We start from the raw sequence: 21,231 nt of genomic DNA on the forward strand, positions 1-21,231 counted from the left end.
ACAGGGTCGCAGGCAAGCTGGAGCCTATCCCAGCTGACTACGGGCGAAAGGCGGGGTACACCCTGGACAAGTTGCCAGGTCATCACAGGGCTGACACATAGACACAGACAACCATTCACACTCACATTCACGCCTACGCTCAATTTAGAGTCACCAGTTAACCTAACCTGCATGTCTTTGGACTGTGGGGGAAACCGGAGCATCCGGAGGAAACCCACGCGGACACGGGGAGAACATGCAAACTCCACACAGAAAGGCCCTCGCCAGCCACGGGGCTCGAACCCAGAACCTTCTTGCTGTGAGGCGACAGCGCTAACCACTACACCACCGTGCCGCCCAACTTTCATTATATCCGCATTTTTTTTTTTTTGCAAATTCGGTCAATAAAAAAAACTTTATACAAAACGTCCGACCAAATAATTTCTGCTTAGAATGTAAACAAACCAGCGAAATAACAGTAGCAATTTGTGAAAAATGTGATAATTCTTGAAAAATATAAAAAAGATATGATCTTACCATCAAATACTTTTATTCCATACTTTGTTGCTTTTTTGGGGTTTTGTTTTCGAGTAGTTTTTATTTCATCCTCGGTTGGTTCAGCAATACGTTCTGCCATTTTGTTTTTCTCTACTCACGGTATATGAGCTGATAGCCGAATAGTAGAGTAGCCAATCAATCAGAGTGCACAATTGCTCATCCAGTAAATGTGGATAGAATAAAAACTTACATAATGGTCAGTTAGGAATAAAACATGACGAGACTTTTTCATTTTAAAATATAGAAAATGATCACGTCGATGAACACACTAAAAAAAAAAAAAAAAAAAGTTATGTGCAGCATCTGCCATACTACTCACTGTGCAATTTGTTACCATTAGAACAAAGTACATTAATATAAACTTGTGATTTGAATTAGTACTAATCAAAATCAACACCTTTTGACAAATCAGAATGGAGAATTCAACTGCACTGTGGTGCGATAAATGTTTAAATAATGAATATACTCAACAGCTCATCACTGATTATCAAACATTTGAACACAAACTGATCCGTTGCTGTGAAGCGTGAGTGATCGTAAGAGTAGTTAGTGCAGCTTTTCTGTGTAGATTATGTAATACACTCTGTGGTGAACGTACCAGCGTCTGCACAATGGCGTGGTTGGTGGCGTTCATGTAGGAATTTAACGGGAAAGCGCACTCGCCCTCACAGTAGTATGCAGCGTAGCCTTCTGGGGCAATAATCCAGTCCTGGATACACAGGGAGAGATGGAGAAAGATTGTGAAGGAAGAAAATAAAGGAAGGGTTGGGAGAACATGTGTTGTCTGAGAGAAAGTGAGAGATTTTCCACGTCTTTCATTCTACCTGCCATCCCAATTCTCTGAAGCTGACATACAGCTCATGTTTCTTGCAGCCCTGTTTTGGGTCCACACTGACATTCTCTGTTAAAAAAAAAAAATTTATAAGTTGCAGACCTCCACTCAATCGTCGATGAATAAAATCTGCATCATTACATCACTAACTACTGTATTTTAGTGCATGGGATTTATTCAGCCCAACACCGGATACCCTACCTGCAGCCTCTGCCAACCTCAGGGCCTCCTGGCTGGAAGGTGGTGTATGTTTAGGAGTCTTTGGGCGGTTCTGGTTCCTCTGTTTTTGTCCGGGAGCTGAGCGGACGCTGCGCAAACGGACGCCTGTAGCTCTAAAGAACGCCACCACGAATGGCTGCTTGTTCTGGGGTCCTTGGTTGCCCACCAGCCCTGCAACCTTGGGGTTCACACGGTCACCTGTAGGGGAAAACAGAGAAAGATAAAACTGTTCAACTAACATTCCAGAGCAGATGTTTAAAAATAAATAAATACTGAAGCCAGGATGAGAAGGAAGATGACGATTATGAGGTTTGACCCACCATCTGCGCTCTCCAGAACAAGCAACAGGCCCAGGTTCTGACCCGGGTGCAAAATCCAGTGGTTACTGGTAGCTGTGAGATCAAAAACCAGCCAGCCCTCTTCTGCAGCCCAAATCACCCGCGAGTCCAACAAGAAGAGATCTGAATCCCTGCCAGGAACACACACATGTATTTATATACACGGTCAAAGGGAACACTTTTTTTTTTTTTCACCATTTCAACAACACGTTTTTCATTTTATATTATATTATTACTACACAAATATTTACAGGTCACACCGATTGATTTAGTAAATGCTTTTAGCCAGAGAGACTTGCAATTCAGAGATCATATAATCCAAGCAATTAAGAGTCCAGGGCTCTGCCCAGCTGACATCAGGTGAGAGGCGGGGTACACCCCCAGATGGGTCGCCAACCTCTTGTGGGGCTAAAGGCCAATTTATGCTGACAACGCAGTCCTCGCAGATGGCGTCGCAGATGGCGTCTGCGTAGCCCCCCCACCTTCACAGACGCTCTGCGCGCACCTCCCAAAAATTGTGACCACCGCAGAAGCCTCGCAGACAGCGTCGCAGACAAGAGGGCTCCGATTGGTCCACTCTACATCCGCTGTACACGCACTTCCGCTTCCCTACTTTCCCGGTTTGGTTTGTTTTCACGACCGCCATTTTTTAAAAACACAAGCGAAGATGGAGCAGCACGAAGAGCGGTTGATCGAGGAAGTGAGGAAGTACGTACATCTATACGACTCCAGTTCTAGTCATTATAAGTAACCGGAGGATAAAACACTCCACTAACCACACCCACCAACTGCTCCTAGCAATTTCGCGCCCCCTTGCGTTGTGGCGGTGAATAACATCGCGCACGCCTATAACTCCCCGCTCAACGATAAATTACAACTGTCTGCGAAAAGCTATCTGCGAAAGCCTTGTCGCAAGAGCATGCAGAGGCCCTAACACAGAGACGAATAGCCATTCACACTCACATTCACACCTATGGGTGATTTAGAGTAGCCAGTTGACCTAATCTGCATGTCTTTGGAAGGAAACTGGAGCACCTGGAGGAAACCCACACGGGCACGAGGAGAACATGCAAACTACAAAAACAGAAAAGACCCCAGTCAGCCGCGGGACTCAAACCTGGAACCTTCTTGCTGTGAGGCAACGGTGCCAACCACTACACCACCGTACGCCTAATCCTTCCTCGTCTTAGCAGGAAAATTAATTAAGGGAGAAATAAGGCTCGATAATACAAAACTGTCTGTCTTTTACATAGTTTAAGGTCATGCACATGGCATACATACTCTACATGCAAGCATTTGTGACGTATTGTATTGAATAAAATCTGGATCTAACTGGGAAAGGCAGATTCTCCATGTAACACATACAGTACTGTACAAAACTAATATCAAGTGCAAGACAAATCTCAGCTTACGGTAACAGCATCAAACAAGTGAACTCGCTTTAGCAAATAAAGCACTCATTTGGTGGACAATGAACAAATCCTTAAATACAAAGATCTGACGAGTAGAATTGAGGAGACACTCGACGGGCCACCAATGTGGGTAACTAATAAAATGCAAAATAAATATGTACAAACTGCAGCATGTAATAAACTGTACAGTACAAAATAATAAAATAAATACAACTCCATCCATCCATTATCCGTAACCGCTTATCCTGTTCTACAGGGTCGCGGGCAAGCTGGAGCCTATCCCAGCTGACTAAAGGCGAGAGGCGGGGCACACCCTGGACAAGTCGCCAGATCATCGCAGGGCTGACACAGAGACAAACGACCATTCACACTCTCACACATTCACACCTACGGTTAATTTAGAGCCACCAATTAGCCTAACCTGCATGTCTTTGGACTGTGGGGGAAACCAGAGCACCCGGAGGAAACCCATGCGGACACGGGGAGAACATGCAAACGCTACACAGAAAGGCCCTCGCCGGCCACGGGGCTCGAACTCAGAACCTTCTTGCTGTGAGGCAACAGTGCTAACCACTACACCACCAGTAAATAAGTTTATTTAATAATCAATCAATCAATAATGAAAATATCAATATTTTCTGCTTGAGGAACTTAAAAATACTTAAATATTATAAATAAACCATAAATGGAAATAGATTTAAAATTTCCAATTTGAGCACCATTTGCTTTATTTTACTGGGATTTCATTCAAACAGTAATATACTTTTGTGACATACTGTGTGTTAGTGTGTGTTAGCGAAAACCATTCTTGTTCGAGAAATTTTTTTAAAAATTGTATCGGTTTTATCAGTATAAAGTATCACTTTAATACAAGCATCACTTATATTAAATGGACAAAACACCTGACCATTACACCCACATGTGCTTGCTGAACATCCCAAAATAACCCCCACTCTTCTGGGAAGGCTTTCCACTAGATTTTAAGCCCACTTTACACGGGGACGGTCTGAAACAAAAACGCAAAAGTCCGTTTTCGTTCTCACTTTTTTCCGCGTCTACACGACCGTTTTCAAGGAGGAAATCTGCGTCTATACGGTGACGCATAAATGTGTGGAATTCAATTGGATGTGCATGCCAGGCGGCTAGGTGGTGCTGTGAAAGACCTCCGCTATGTCTGCACGCATGCGCAACGTCTTCCGTCTTGTCTGATCTGCACATCTGCGCCGCGAAAACTTTGACTACTCTGGCTATGGTAAGTAAGAAAGTAAGTAAAAAAGTAAGAGCATGCTATACCCGCCTCTGTTCATTAACGGTATATGTGCAGATTCGGTATAGATGTTCGAAGGACTCCTGGACGTTTATTAAAGCTGCCAGAGCGGCTTGAAGGTCCGTTGGATCGATGTAATCAGACATGCTCTTACTTTTTTACTTACTTTCTTACTTCCCGGGCTGGCATGTACAGTATATGACATATGTATGACGTAACGCGTACCCGACGTGAGCAGATCCGAGCAGAGTTTCGCGTATTGGGTAGTTTAGACGGATATGCAACGGGAGCCGTTTTTAACTTATCCACTCTGGAAGGCGTTTTCAAATTTTTCCGTTTTTCAGCCTCGGAAACGCCGTCCCCGTGTAGACAAAAGGCACTTCCGATAAAATATTTAGTTGTTTTTACCCGACAGCGTCCTCGTGTAAACGGGCCCTTAGAGCATGGATTTGGGTTCATTCAGTGATGAGAACATTACTGAGGTCAGGCCCTGATGTTTGTGAGAAGGTCTGGGGTGCAGTCGGCATTCCAGTTCGCCATTCCCAAAGATGTTCAGTGAGGTTGAGGTCAAGGCTCTGCAGGACACTCGAGTTGTTCTACTCCAGCTTTGGCAAATCATGACTTCATGGAGCTCGCTTTGTGCACAGGGGCATTGTCATGTTGGACAGGTTTGGACCTCTTAGTTGCAGTGAAAGGAAAAATTCTAATGTGACGGCATACAAAAAAGACTTTCTATCCATCTGTGCGTTTCCAACTTCACGGCAGCAGTTTGGGGAAGAATCGCACACGAGTGAGACGGTCAGTGTACTTCCTATTCATTTTATATTCCTTTAATTGGGCGGCATGGTGGCGCAAGTGGTTAGCATGGCCGCCTTACAGCAAGAAGGTTCTGGGTTCAAGCCCAGCGGCTGGCGAGGTCCTTTCTGTGTGGAGTTTGCATGTTCTCCCCGTGTCTGCGTGGGTTTCCCCCACAGTCCAAAGACATGCGGTTAGATTAATATGGGACGGCCTGGGGCTGAGGTGCCCTTGAGCGAGGCTCCCCGGGTGCTGTTAGCATGGCTGCCCACTGCTCTGGGTATGTACGTGCTCCTTGCTCACGTGTGTGTGTTCACTGCTTCAGATGGGTTAAATGTAGAGAGGAATTTCACAAGTGTGTGATGAATAAAGTTGCACTCTCTTTCTAACACCTTGTCATGCAGAATTACAATTAACAGGTCTTGAGGTCATGCATAACTCTGATCACGAACAGCTTTCATGACTTCTACGTGACTAGTAGATACTTGTGTGTGTGATGAGCTGTGATGCTTTTGTGTTGTCAACAATTAAAAAAGAAAAAAAAACATACAAAAGTCAACAGGCCAGAGCCTGCCCTCTGCATCGTGTCCCAGAGCAACCTCCCTAAATTGGGATGTCTCTTATCACAGATTAAAATTCCTGTCTGATTCAGGAGAGATACCGGAGCTGATCTGAGAAACAAATGGCATGTTTGTGGGTCGGGTTTCAGGCCCCCGGGGGGCACTGGGCAGCCGGCGTCTGTCTGCGTGACGCGTCTGCATCACAATAGGTGTACGAGCGATGATTCACATTGCCAGAGGGGTGATAAGGAGTTTGAGTGTAGAATTGGTGTGTGTGTGTGTGTGTGTGTGTGTGTGTGTGTGTGTGAGAGAGAGAAAGGAAATAAAAACACAGAGGCTGAGCTAGAGAGATCTGAGAACGTGCTGCTCAGAAGGAACACTGGGATCAGACTGGAGATATGGCTGGAGATGAAAAGACAGCCCATGCGAGTGGAGATGGTGGAGATAGACGAGTTTCTCTCCTGTTCAAGCCTCTACAGCTCACTGACTGACAGTAATGGCTTTGTAATGGCCGACATGCTAACAGCTGTGCTGTAAATCAGCGGCAGGAATTCAGTGGGAGACCTGGCACTGGACACCTACCATCGGGCAGGCCCATCAGTGTGTGTGCACGCGTGTGCGTTTTCAGACACAGACTGAGTGGGCGGCGGCGCATGTTTCATCCGTACAGTTCGCCCAGTCTTTCTCTCAGGCTTTCACACTAAACTCTAATAAACCTGTAACGCACCACAGCTGCAGGCTGACTTCACACACACACACACACACACACACACACACACTGGGTCGACTATTCAGGACAAGACAAACAAACATCGCCCAACTGGAAAAAACAGCATCACAAACATGCTGAAAATAATCTAAACACACAAAGTTCAGTCCACAGCTGCATGGTTACCTGTCATCATATTCCCGGAGCACTTGATACACGCTGACGTGAAAGGTCTCGTTTTCGTAACGTTCGTGCACAAAGTCCTTGTAGACACGGAATTCTGCGGCAGTCACGGCTTCTCCCTCGGGAATGCGGGACAGATCAAATCTGTGGAACTGGTGGAACATGTGCGGGTCTTCGTCTGGATCAACTAGGAATAGAGAACACGAACACACACACTTTTCAGTTCACCATGCACAAACACGACAAAAATGGCTTTCTTTCTATTAATAAGCTTTAAACGGTTATGGTTTCCTATAAGGGGTTTCACTTGTACCTTTTTTGAAGAGGGTTTTATATATAACCTATAAGGGTTCCCCCTGAGGGACAAACCAAAGAAAGGTCTCCAACATCCTCTATATTCTCGGACATTTCTTTGAATGGTTTAATTTTCTCAAAAGGTTTGACTTGGAAACATTCCTGAAATGAAAACTCTTCGTAGAACTAAAAGCCACAAAATTCAACAACACTTCAGGGTACTAAATGGATCTTTTTCCCTCATAAGTCAGAAAAACAAAATTTCCCACTAATAAAACATACAATCTTACAATTTACAATAACGCATTCCTCAAGGGTTCTTTGAACATTTAATGAACAAGTTTCTCAGGGTCTTCTAACCTCTTCTGAAACGTTTAAAAAATAAAAAAAAACCTTCGTTGTCAGGTTCTAACATAGAACCAGTTCCAAAGAGACAAGACAAACCAAAGAACTCATTATGGTGCTAGATGGAACAGTCTCACTTTTTAAAATTATAGCCTTTATTAGTTTCTCCATTAAAAGGTGTATTTGGATAGGTTTCTAAACCGACTTCACATGGAACCTTTGAGATGAAAATGCTTTCAAACCAGATGGACTGTTTTTTTGTGCTATGAAATATTTTCTATGGGGTACTGGGGGGAAAATGTTTTTTTTTTTTTAAATAAGGGTTTTCCTTCAGGGTTGTTTGGTTTGGACAACTAGCTTTCTTAAAAGCTTCTACTCAAAACCTTTTCTGAAGGGGAAACACCAAACAAGCTTTTACGGTGTTAGATGGTTAAATCCCATAATCAATGCTCAGTACAAAATGAATTCTAAAAATCTCACAAGCTCCCTGATTACAATCTTCTTTCAGTTGCTCCTGTTAGGGGTCACCACAATGGATCATCTAGAGCCGCATATTTGATTTGGCATAGGTTTTACACCGGATGCCCTTCCTGACAAAACCCTCTCCAGTTTATCCAGGCTTGGGACCAGCACCAAGTATGCACTAGCTTGTGCAACCCCAGTGGCTGGATATTTTCCCTAATCTGCATGCCTTTGGTAGCCTAGTAAACTAGACCCACCCGCCTAGCGGCCAAAAATATTTTTGCCTACGAGTGGGTCTAGCCTCGCACCATATCAACAAAACACCCCGGGCATCAAATCGTGCCCGCCAATCACAACACAAGGTTTTTGTTTGGATTCTTTGGGCGGGCTTTTGCAGGAGTGACAAGGCTGCGCGACGCTGGAGAAAGCACAACAGGAAAGATGGCTACGACTAGTGAGCAGCGCGCGTTTGACTCCGCTTTGGAATCAGTTTTAGAAGAATTAGACTTGGAGTTTTCGTTGAAACATGAGCAGGAAGAGGCTCTCCGCTCATTCCTTTTCAAGAAGGACGTTTTCGCTGTTTTGCCGACCGGCTATGGCAAAAGTCTGATCTACCAGCTGGCTCCGCTCGTAGTCAAAAGGATGGGGCTAGTTTGTGCAGTACGAAGAATTAATAAACAGCTTTGAAACATTACTTTTTGATTGTTTCTTATTTTCCCGTTATTTTAAATTTAAGGGAAATTATTTCACCAAACACCACTAAATAAAAATAAAAACTCTCAAACAGTTTAAGCAAACCCTTGAAAAACACTTGAAAAAAAAAAAGCGTATGTTAAGTATGTGGTACAGACTCCAAACTTCTTAATATAACTTCTTAACCTGTTTATTAATTAATACGCATTTTGAAAAATTTTTTATTTCAAGGCCTCCTCCACTGCTTTCTGTCGCTCTGACTACATCACAGTCACTGTTGCGCTGATTGGTCAGAGCATTGGCCTATACGCACAGAGACAGTTTGAAAGACAACAGGTTGTTCCTACCCACACCCTTCGGAAATGTCTACGACCGAGACCAGACTAAATATTCACATTTAGTCTGGCTTGCCAGGCTATGTCTTTGGACTTTGGAAGGAAACCGGAGCACCTGGAGACACATGCAGACACGGGGAGAACATGCAAACTCCACACAGAAAGACCCCAGTCGGCCGTGAGGTCCGAACCCAGAACCTTCTTGCTGAGAGATGACAGTGCTAACCACTACACCACCATGCCACCAAGCTACCCGAGTATAATAAATATCCTAAATATGTAGTTATGTAAAATGTCAAAAGCACGTGATTGTGCAATTTCACCACAACTCCAAACAAGAGTGCTCTGAGAGCACAATATCCCCTGCTGGCAACTAGGCCATAACTCTGGGAAAATGCAACGGAATTGAACGAAATTGCAATAAGCGTATTACCGACATATAACAAAGAATCCTGCCAAGTTTCATGAAATTCCTTCAAAAAATGTGGACATCTCCATGACATAATCCCTCTTTGGGCCTTTCGGCCAACGGGGGATAAAAACTTTTTTGCCAAATGACATGAAATTCCTCCAAAAAAAAAAAATTTGAGGGAAGTTGATTTCAGAAAGCAAGCACACCTTGATGAAATTGCCAAAGTACAAGTTTGTTAATCATCAAGCGCATAACTCTGGTAAAATCTGGCCAAATTAAATGAAATTTCAATATGCGTATAACTGTGATATAACAAAGACTTTTGCCAAGTTTGGTGAAATTCCTCCACAAATTGTGAGAGGAGTTGATTTCAGAAGAGCGTACACCCTCATGAAACTGTCAAAGTACAAGTTATTTAATCAAGGGTCAAAACTCTGGGAAATTTTTCACAAATGAAATTAAATCGCGATATGCGTATTACCGTCATATAACAAGGCCTTCTGCCAAGCTTCGAGAAATCTGTCCAAAAATTGTGAGAGGAGTCGACGTCAGAAGGTGAGCACACCTTCGTGAAATTGTGAAAGTAGAAGGTTAAGGCCCACTTTACACGGGGACGGTCTGAAACAAAAACGCAAAAGTCCGTTTTCGTTCTCACTTTTTTCCGCGTCTACACGACCGTTTTCAAGGAGGAAATCTGCGTCTATACGGTGACGCATAAATGTGTGGAATTCAATTGGATGTGCATGCCAGGCGGCTAGGCGGTGCTGTGAAAGACCTCCGCTATGTCTGCACGCATGCGCAACGTCTTCCGTCTTGCCTGATCTGCACATCTGCGCTGCGAAAACTTTGACTACTCTGGCTATGGTAAGTAAGAAAGTAAGTAAAAAAGTAAGAGCATGCTATACCCGCCTCTGTTCATTAACGGTATATGTGCAGATTCGGTATAGATGTTCGAAGGACTCCTGGACGTTTATTAAAGCTGCCAGAGCAGCTTGAAGGTCCGTTGGATCGATGTAATCAGACATGCTCTTACTTTTTTACTTACTTTCTTACTTCCCGGGCTGGCATGTTCAGTATATGACATATGTATGACGTAAACGCGTACCCGACGTGAGCAGATCCGAGCAGAGTTTCGCGTATTGGGTAGTTTAGACGGATATGCAACGGGGGCCGTTTTTAACTTATCCACTCTGGAAGGCGTTTTCAATTTTTTCCATTTTTTAGCCTCGGAAACGCCGTCCCCGTGTAGACGAAAGGCACTTCCGATAAAATATTTAGTCGTTTTTACCCGACAGCGTCCTCGTGTAAACGGGCCCTAAATCAAAGGCCACAACTCTGGTAAAACGCGACCGAATTGAGCAAAACAATATATGCGTAGTACCGACATAAAGAATCCTGCCAAGTTTCATGAAATTCCTCCAAAAACCGTGAGAGGAGTTGATTTCAGAAGGTGAGCACCCTTCCCGGGATGGACGGAAATCGCCACGACATAATCCCTCTTCGGGCCTGTCAGCCAGCGGGGGATAAAAGTTAAGGAGCTAAAAAGTTCAAAAACTATCCTGAACAAGAATTAGACTATATGTTTCTTAGCCGTGCACTGCAAGGACAAAACAGAACCGATAAGACAACATCTCAGTGTGCGGCTGTTTGTCCTGCAAATATGATGCAACATCAATGTTGCATTTTTACAAAAGTTCACTCTTTTGCCATTTTCATAAACATCACAGCCATCGAAGCATGTACAAAACAAATTCCTGCAATGTTTTGGACTCACCGCTTGTGTAAAAACAAAACGTCATGGAAAGATTCTGGTTTGCCGGTCGTCCTGCAGTGCCTCTGGTATAAAACAAGCTTTCGTAAACACAGGTTTTTAAAAGCGCTGGCCAAAGAAGCTTGCATTTGAACCAATCAGTGATATTCAATGAGACAAGCTCCACCCCTGGTTCATGGTTTGGAGGGGGAAAAAAAAAAAAAAAAAAAAGCTAAAAAAAGAAGGAAAAGTTCACTGTGGAAGTGGAAACAGTGCATGCTTCTTAAGCCTGTGGACATAATAGTCTCATTTGCCTCGATTTGCTCATCTGTGTATCTTCGTTCCATTTTGAATATCTAGGCCAAACCACATATCACACACACCACACACACACACAAGAACAGAAGTCCTCTCGTAAAAAGAAAGACCGCAATCTGTCAGAATGGCTGAGCAATCGCATGCGGAACTAACGCTTGATTGGTGCACCCACATCACTGTGGCCAAAAAAGAAATGTTTGCTTCCATAAGCCGAGTCGGATCTCAGGCTCACATGAATTATGGGAACATAGTTTGGGAGGGGTGATGGGGGGGTGGACTGAGCCTGGCTATGGACTCAAATCACACACATGTGTGACCACAAGAAAAGCTCTGTAAAAGGCCTGGCCCGGAAACTAGCGGTGCCCCATATGCACAGACACACATGTACACACACACACACACACACACACACACACACACACACACACACACACACACTTCCTTTCTTCCTCACGCGCGCACACAGATTAACGCACGTGCATTGTACTGTTACTTGGGAGTCATAAGTCGTAGCCCTTCTGGCCTTTATATCCCTTGCTAATCCGCCAGTGACCTTGGCTGCACTCCATGCCAACATCCTGGTCTCATTCGTGAAAGTGCAAAAACCATCTTCCTTGAAAAGGCCTCCGACTGCATGCCCTGTCCAAAATGGAGCCAAATTCTCCAAGGAATCATGAACTACAAATTTAGAGCAACAGGAACTGGTTTAAATTCCCTCTGCCCTCTTATTACGATGGAATATTAGTCTGGTGAATATTTTCTCATCGTCGGAACTTGACGCAGGGAGGAAGGAGGCTGAGATTTAAACATGTACTTTTTCTCAGAAATAAAAATCCACCACGATAAGACTCGACTGTTCACTTCACATTTCTACAGCAACGTCGTGTCCAGATGGCTTCTTCCCAAACTCTAATGAATCCGTTTCTCTTTCTCGGAGTACTTTGCAGAAGGAGGTGCAGAAGGAGATGCCGTGATGTTTGTCACATTTAGTCAACAGGATGACATTTTATGAGTGTGTTTATCCACACACCCTATAAAGCAGCAAAACTACTCAATGGAGGGGGAGAAAAAAAAAAAAACTCATGTGTGTGTGTATATATATATATATATATATATATATATATATATATATATATATATATATGAGTAAGTGACTTTGTTGAGGAAAATCCATGATTTCAGAATGAACCCTTGGCAGATGTTGGCTGAGTGTTGTCCCCACCCCGGGCTGGCTGAGATCCTCTCAGAGTTTCCAGCATGTGGCACAAGCTCAACCTTTCCTGGAGGTTTTTAGGAAGCCTTTTTTTTTTTTTTTTCAGTGTTACATGATCCATTTATCCTTGGAGGGGGATAGCGCTCGGCTTTTCTGGTGCAAAAGGTGAAAGGCAACACCGAGAGCGATTTTACAATGAGTCAAGGCAACTCGAGGTTGTAGTTCTAGTTCATTTACCACCAACTTGAACTTGAGAGAAGACCGACGTGGTCATAGCAATGATGGGATCATCGCTATTTTGGTCTCATGGTCAAGTTTTTCATGCTTGGAAGGAGTCTCCAGTGTCAACTCTTTGTAACAATCAGATGTTGCACTTCAGTCTTACTGACAATGTCTTAGTAACTTCAAGATACAACTGAGGGAACGGTTTACAGCTGCTATAATGCAAGCGATAACAGGAAGTAACTCGTTTTATAGACCTTCCATGTAACTAGGTGATAAAAGGTAAAGAAATTGTTAGCACTGGGAAACAGCTGTGGTATATATATATATATAAAAAAAAACCCAGGATTAACTATTATTTGAAAATAACCAACTTCACAATGCTAACAGTAACTCTACTGCATCGCACCATGCTGTCTTTCCTAAAAGAGCACCTGCAAGTGTTTTATTCCTTACATACTGGATGAAATCAATGGAATGTCAGTATCGTCTCATTGCCCATGGCTCCCCTTTCCCTGTTTTTAAACCACCAAGAACTACAGTATTATAAACCGGTAACTCTCTTACACCTTTTTCACCTGTTGCAAAGCTGGCGCTTGAGCCATTGCCGATTTGGGGGACTTTTTGGAACCAGTGGTTTAGGCAGAGAACCATTTTATGAGATGTGGCATTTCCCAAATGCATTACATGATGTCTTCAAGTAACGTAAAAGTTTCTGGAAATTTCTGTCCATCATATTAATGATCAAAGTATAACATGAAGTATGTTTAACAATTATTCCATGAAATCGAGTTGTACGTGAGCCGACGAGGCGCATAGAGCCGAGGTGGCTATAAGCCATGTACGATGAGACTGAGTGGAATAACTATTTTATTCTATCCACATTCACTGGACTTTGAGAAACAGGGCATTTTTGTTTATTTTTTACAAATTTGATAAATAAAACTTTATACAAAATGTCTGACAATCATTTCCGCTTAAGCGGACTTCTTGAAAACCGACTGATGGCTGCACGAATTGACTTTAGTATTGTTTTTAGGGATGCGAAAACTTAAAAATTCTTGACCGACCACCGAGCCTCATTAGCCGGTTAACCTACGAGTTTAAACAGGGATGCAAACGGCACGCCTTTTGGCAGATGCCGCCTTTTTCACGGCTGAATCATGCAGATCCGATTTTTTTTTTTTTAAGGGGGGGCGTTGGAGTGTCTGAATAATTTCATCAGAGTAAATTCTGTATTAAAATTACTAAATAAGCAAATGCCGTTACAGTCCATGAAACATAGGAAGTACAAGTATGATAAGAAAACAGTAAATCAGAAAGCTGCGCACGTTTTCGCGGAAGCTGTGCAAATGTGCGCAGCTTCCTGATTTACTGTTTTCTTCTCATACTTCCTATGTTTCATGGACTGTAACGGCATTTGCTTATTTAGTAATTTTAATACAGAATTTACTCTGATGAAATTATTCAGGCACTCCAACGCCCCCCCCCCCAAAAAAAATCGGATCTGCACGATTCAGCCGTGAAAAAATCGGATTTGCACGATTCAGCCGTGAAAAAGTCGGCATCTGCGCCTTTAGTTTGTGTGGAGAGATATGATCTGCAATAACATGCATTGTTGGCTACAGACCGAAACATACTTTCAGAATGCACTGGCCAAGGCAGGACTAAACTCCATGTGCCTTCTAATAATTAAAAAAAACAAACAAACAAAAAAAACAAAGCACAACAACAAAAAAAAAAAACACAATAGTAATTTGTAAGCTAAAAAGCCTGTGTCTACACTTTTCTTTCGCCGAGTGGCAGCTGTCTTCAACTGGGGCGGGAGGGCGGGACATGACTGAATGGGTGTTTGATTTGTCAGCTGTCGTCCTTACACCGCATGGCATGCCCCAAGCGTTTACAACACAGAATTCCAGGTTCTCCGCTCCAAAATCGGCAGCTTCAAAACGACTGATTTTTTTTTTTTACCGACAACCAAAAAAAAATTTAACCGGTTGACATTGATTCGGTCAACCATCAGTCAAACGGTCATTGGTTAACATCCCTAATTGTTTTTTTTTTTTTATAAAAAAGTGCCATCTTGCTGTCGTGCCAAAGTATAGATAGAATGGTTTCAGATTATTTAATTCTTCCTTGAACACTTCGGTTCTGTAATTTTCAAACTTCAAGCTTTTGAACCAGTCTTTAAAAAAAAAAAAAAAAGATTTTAATGCTTAAAAATGAAGAATGTAAACAAACCAGTGAAATTTGTGAAAAATGCGATAATGATAATTCTTGAAAAATACATTCTTTCCATCAAATACTTTCATTCCATAGTTTGTTCCTTTTTTGGGGTTTTGTTTTCGAGTAGAGTTTTTATTTCGTCCTCAGTTGGTTCAGCAACACGCGCCGCCATTTTGTTTTTCTCTACTCACAGTATGAGCTGATATCCTAATAGTAGAGTAGCCAATCAGAGCATGCGATTGCTCATATCCTATTTATGTCAATGGTGGCCTTGTTAAAAAAGTGCTTTAATTGTTGTCATGGTGATAATGCTCACCCCATGATTCCTGACGTTACGTCACTAGTTCTTGCTTCCTGACCAGCTGCGTTTTAATGCTGGAACCGACCAGACTTTGTTGGCCAAGAAATGAGTCTTAAGTGGAGGACAGATCAGGTACCAGTACCACATCCATATAAAAGCAGTAGGTTTTTTTGTGTATTTTTTGGCGCCACATGCAATCAGCAACGAATCCATAAGCTCCTCTTGGAGAATCTTGAACACGTACCCAAAACCATAAAAGTAGAACTGGTTGCTGATGGAAAAAGCACAGATCCAGTTTTTTGATGCCAGGTTCCAGTGCTTTGTGCAAAGGAAAAAGGCCTGTAAAAAAGTGTGTGTGTGTGTGCTGGTGGGGGTCAGTCAATAACGATGACAACCATGATTACTGCTGCTTTTTACACACATCCTGCCTGCATGTGCTGCCACGTATGACATCATAGCCTACAGAACGGCCGCAGTGCACGTGCTCAAATTGTTTCCATCGTCGCGCAATAATGAACATGCATAGCCAGCGGTGAGTGAAAAAGGGAGGAGGGGAATAAGCTCTCTCTCTAAGCTGAGCACATACTGAAGGCAGAGAGTCATTTATTTGACCGCAATTGAACACTGGAAAGAAAAGCACCGGCATTTTGTGGACGCAATAATTGCTTGTAAGGGTTTGCTAAGTTTATGTTAAAGGCCATTAGGCACAAAGATCAGCGTTCGGATATGCAAACTGCTCCTTGCACACACACACACACACACACACACACACACACACAGGTTTCAACACTTCACTTGGAGCCCATAAGGTTGATACGATGAGAAATTACAGTGCAGGGTAAACATGCTAATTAACATCAACGTGCAACAATTATAACAGCAGGGATTCAGCAGCAGCTCACCTTTCAGTTCAAGCTTAAATGCTTCCAGTGTTTGTTCTGATAAAAATAGACAGAATTTCATCCCAAATGCTGATTGTTAAACAGTAGACTGAGCATCATAATTAAAAACAAACAAACCCACTCTCTTTACCAGTTTAGATGAACTTAGCTGTATAGTTCCAAAGGTGTCGATGTCTACAGTTTGCCTGGCCATTTTTTAATGCCTTCATTCTGTGACACAGGAAACACCGTTAAAAAAAAAAATCTGCTTTTTCAGATAAAAGTACTGGTGAGACCAAGTGCAGATGGTGGTACTGTAGCCTCTTTGCTGGGTATAATCTGTATTATTCTCTCCACATTCACCGGATATGAGCAGTCGCATGCTCTGATTGGCTACTCTACTACTAGGATATCAGCTCATATACCGTAAAACAAAAATGGTGGCGCGTGCTGCTGAACCAACCGAGGACGAAATAAAAACTCAACTCAAAAATAAAAAGCAACAAAATATGGAATTAAAGTATATGATGGTCGGAACATATCTTTATTATTTTTAAATAATTATTATCATCACATTTTTCACAAACTGCTCCTGTCATTTGGCCAGTTTGTTTATATTCTTCATCTTTAAGCATTAAAATTTGTTGATTTTTTTTTTAAAGACTGGTTAAAAAGCTTAAAGAAGTTTGAAAATGACATAACTGAAATGTCCATGGAAGAATTAAATAAATATCTAAAGCTGTTCTATACCTCGGCACGACAGCAAGACAGCACTTTTTTACAAAAAAAAACAAACACTAAAGTCAATTTATGCAGCCATCGATAGGCTTTTAAGAAGTCCGTCTAAGCGGAAATGATTTTGTCGGGTGTTTTGTATAAAGTTTTTTTTATTTACCAAATTTGCAAGAAATAAAAATGCTCCGTTTCTCAAAATCCAGTGAATGAGTGGAGTAAAGGCTAATTTATGCTGACAACCCAGTCCTCGCAGATAGCGTCGCAGACAGTGTCTGTGTAGCCCCCCCACCTTCGCAGACGCTCTGCGCGCACCTCCCAAAAATTGTGACCACCGCAGAAGCCTCGCAGACAGCGTCGCAGACAAGAGGGCTCTGATTGGTCCACTCTACATCCGCTGTACACGCACTTCCGCTTCCCGGTTTGGTTTGTTTTCACGACCGCCATTTTTAAAAACACGAGCGAAAATGGAGCAGCACGAAGAGCGGTTGATCGAGGAAGTGAGGAAGTACGTACATCTATACGACTCCAGTTCTAGTCATTATAAGTAACCGGAGGATAAACACTCCACTAACCACACCCACCAACTACTCCTAGCGATTTCGCGCCCCCTTGCGTTGTGGCGGTGAATAACATCGCGCACGCCTATTACTCCCCGCTCAACGATAAATTACAACTGTCTGCGAAAAGCCATCTGCGAAAGCCTTGTCGCAAGAGCATGCAGAGGCCTTAACTGTTTTATTTCTATCCACAATCTCGTCGTACATGACTTATAGCAAATTCGGCACTACTCGCCTCGTCGGCGATCAGCTCATGTACGACTTGATTTTGCGTAATAATTTAATTATTAAATAGCAAATCTGAACAGACTCTCCCTCCCTCCATGCAGAGATTATATATATAAAATTGTCACGGTCATCAACCAACACATGGGAGTTTTGTTGGAAATCTGTGTGCAGTCTATTTTTTTCCTATCTGCAGGCTAGGACATTGTTGTTCGCAGTGTCAGTGCATCTGCAATGCTTTACAGGATAATGATTCATTAAAAACTTAAGCAAACATTAAATTACTTTGAGGATTTTGATGCTGTCAAGCACAGAACCCTTTATGTAGTGTTGTTTTAAGAAAACCTTAAAAGGAGGACACTGGTTTCCTGAGATTTAGGCCTATATTGTGAGGAATAATCAGATTTCAGTGTTCTTTAGCCAAGCCGGCTTATCAGCATAAACATTTGGAGCGTGACTTCTTCTCTGCCGAGTTAGTGAGCTGCAGGGATTCACTGGGTCGTAACTTTTTTTGAGGAGGATAAACATTTACGATATGGGTGCAAGTGATTCCGCACATCATCTCAGCCATGCTTAAGATGGAACAATATAAATAAGCATGTTTTAATATGCATTAATCTTTTTTTAATTGCTTGTTAAACTAAAGCATGACTGAAATCACACAGCGCAAAGAAAGATCTGAAGCCGAAATGGAAGAGAGTAACCCGATCTCACACATACCAAATCTCCAGAGTGAAAACAATGTCGCTGGAGTTTAGACAAATAAAAACCGAAATTAGCAAAAAAAAAAAAATCCTTCTACTTCTAAGCCCACCTGGTAACCTGAGCCTTAACCATTCATTAGTTGTAACAAGCCGACCAGGATCATGTTGAAGAGGCAGCAGTGTGTTAATGTAAGAAAGAACAGATTGCAGACGGTCTTTCCTTTCCAAAGAACAGCTGGCTCTTGCTGAGAAAAAAAAACAAAACCTCTCAGACACATCTGTAGCAATCCATGGCACATTCCCAGGTAAAACACAAGCTGGGGGAAAAAAAAAAAAAAAGCCGACCGGTTCCAAGCAGAAGCTTCAACACTGCTCTACAGCTGGTGTGTTGGATGGAGTCTGAACTTCACAGGTTCTAGCTGACTTAAAGTATTGGGTTTATGACTGCAATGTCTACGGGGATTTTCTCATTTACTTATTCAACCTTTTGCAGCTGAAGCGATTTGGCTGTAAAACAGCAAAAGGGGGAAAAAAAAATCAAATCTGCAATACAAGTTTGGACACACCTTACAATTTAGTGGTTTTTTTTTTCTCTTAATAGTCACTTCATGTCTTAAAGTAATGACGGATGTCGTTTCTCTTTACTTATACCCCTTTTCCACCAAATCAGTTCCAGGGCTGGTTCGGGGCCAGTGCTGGTGCTGGTTCACAACTCGTTCAATTTGCGAGCCAGCTGAGAACCAGTTTGCTTTTCCATAGCTCGGGGTGCTAAGGGGAGCCACGTCAGTTACGTCGCTGCGTTTGCACAAACCTTGGAGCGAACATCGAAGCAACAACAACACGGAGAAGAAGAAGAAGCAGCAACAATGGATGACTGCTGCTTTACTGCATCCATGATATCTTGTCGCTTATTTAAAGGGGTACCAAATATAATATATACAGTTGCTGATGTGACAAAGTAACGTATTCTTAAGTATTCTATCAAATTTATATACTAGAAAACAACTAAATATCTTGGTAATTGTAAATATAATAGTCGGTACGCTAAACGGCACAAGAGTCGCCATTTTTAAAAGACCGTGACGTCAGCCCTACCCACTGCACTAGGAGAGAAGCGTGTAATCATGGCGTCGGGTGCATCAAGTGAAAGCGACAGCTCTGTCGAATCATACGAAGAGATCCCGCAAGACGCACTGCAAGCAGGCTATGGCTTAGAAGGGTCCTGTTATTACACCCGAAAGCAACACACTGTGGCATTGTGTAGCCGATCACTTACAATTCATCCTACTTTCCGATTCACACGTGCTAGTCCCAACCTCAATGAGCCAACACAACTGGGCACATACATGCGTCATGAGTGTTACGCAGAGAAAATGAACGTGCATTCTGATTGGATAAAATTAATATCATGGCGGGCTGTTCAAACTGCGGAAATAGTTTGCTCGAGCTACTTTCAAAAACACTATAACTTTCCAACCTTAGAACAAAAAACTTTTGTAAGTCTTGAATAAGGTTCGTTAATGTGTGTTTTATTGTTATATTTACTCTATATATTGCCCTCTGTTCCCCTTTAAAAATGGCGATCTTTCGCGGTCTTGCTATTGTTGTTGGTCTTAACAACTCCGCCCTGCCCCCCCCCCGCTGACGTAAGCGGTTCTTTCCTCTGGCCCAGCAAAGAGCTGGTGCTAGCCTGGAACCGGTTTTTCTGGCCCCAGAGCCAGTTCTTTGTCAGTGGAAACAGAAAACCCGGTTCCAAACTAAGCACTGGCCCCGAACCAGCCCTGGAACTGATTTGGCACAAGTTGAGTGGTTCTTGACATATGGATTACTACAGCTGTGGTGTTGAATAGGCCTATTTACTGTATTTTTATCATTTCCTGTTTGATCTTAAATGCATTAAGAAGGCAAGAAACTCGTCTGCTAATTACCTTCTGACAAGACACACCTTTTAATTGAAAAGCATTCCAAGTGACAACCCCGTGAAGCTGGTTAAGATGTTATTTGATAGTTTTGATGTCGTCAGTATTGCTCTACAATGTAGAAAAGAGTCAGAATACAGAAAAAGCCTAGGAATAAGTAGAGTAGGGGCACACAAACTTTTGACCAGTATGGTATGTACTCCAAAAGAGAAAAAAATATATTTTTACAAACCGTTAATCTGGTGAACTGCTATATTGTATAGTTGTCAACATAACTATAACTATGGTTATAAAGACGATTCAAGATAAACGCAGTGGGAAAGATATGAGAAGATCCATTGTACGATGCGCCATTGGCGCATCGTACAATGGATCTTCTCATATCTTTCCCGCTGCGTTTATCTTGAATCGTCTTTATAACCATCAGCTGTTGCATAGTTGAAAACAATACAAGAAAAATTGGCTTCCGCTTCAAACCGATCCTGAAGTATTCCGATATGAACACAATCTAAATAAACGCTTTAGATAGTTTGAAATCCATATGCGACATACAAAAAGCTCATGACTGCGTGTCTCAACTCTCTGCCTAGTAGCTGTGGTTCTGTGGGAAGGAAATACCTTTAATACAGTCATTTAGGGTGGTCCTGGAGTGAACACAGGCCTGCCTGCCTCAACACACATCTCAACAAGAGGAGGAAATTATCATGTCAATCAAACGCATAACACGGAGAATAAAAACAACGATCCTGAACGAAGCCGAGGCCATTTTAAAGAGCTTTAAGCTTAC

The 21,231-nt window shown here is 42.6% G+C and overlaps 1 protein-coding gene across 1 annotated transcript in view; it reads right to left on the reverse strand.

Annotated features, from left to right (window-relative positions):
* Positions 1–21,231, reverse strand: part of bmp7a (bone morphogenetic protein 7a) — a 49,929-nt gene that overhangs the window by 1,547 nt on the left and 27,151 nt on the right. The window contains exons 3-7 of the mRNA XM_060910408.1: positions 6,856–7,039; positions 1,909–2,057; positions 1,571–1,786; positions 1,362–1,438; positions 1,136–1,246 (exon numbers count right to left, since the gene is read on the reverse strand). Of these exons, the coding sequence (XP_060766391.1) occupies positions 1,136–1,246; positions 1,362–1,438; positions 1,571–1,786; positions 1,909–2,057; positions 6,856–7,039 (737 nt within the window). The remainder of the gene's footprint in view (positions 1–1,135; positions 1,247–1,361; positions 1,439–1,570; positions 1,787–1,908; positions 2,058–6,855; positions 7,040–21,231) is intronic.

The sequence above is a fragment of the Neoarius graeffei genome, chromosome 26, assembly GCF_027579695.1.
Source record: "Neoarius graeffei isolate fNeoGra1 chromosome 26, fNeoGra1.pri, whole genome shotgun sequence".
Lineage (NCBI taxonomy): Eukaryota > Metazoa > Chordata > Actinopteri > Siluriformes > Ariidae > Neoarius > Neoarius graeffei.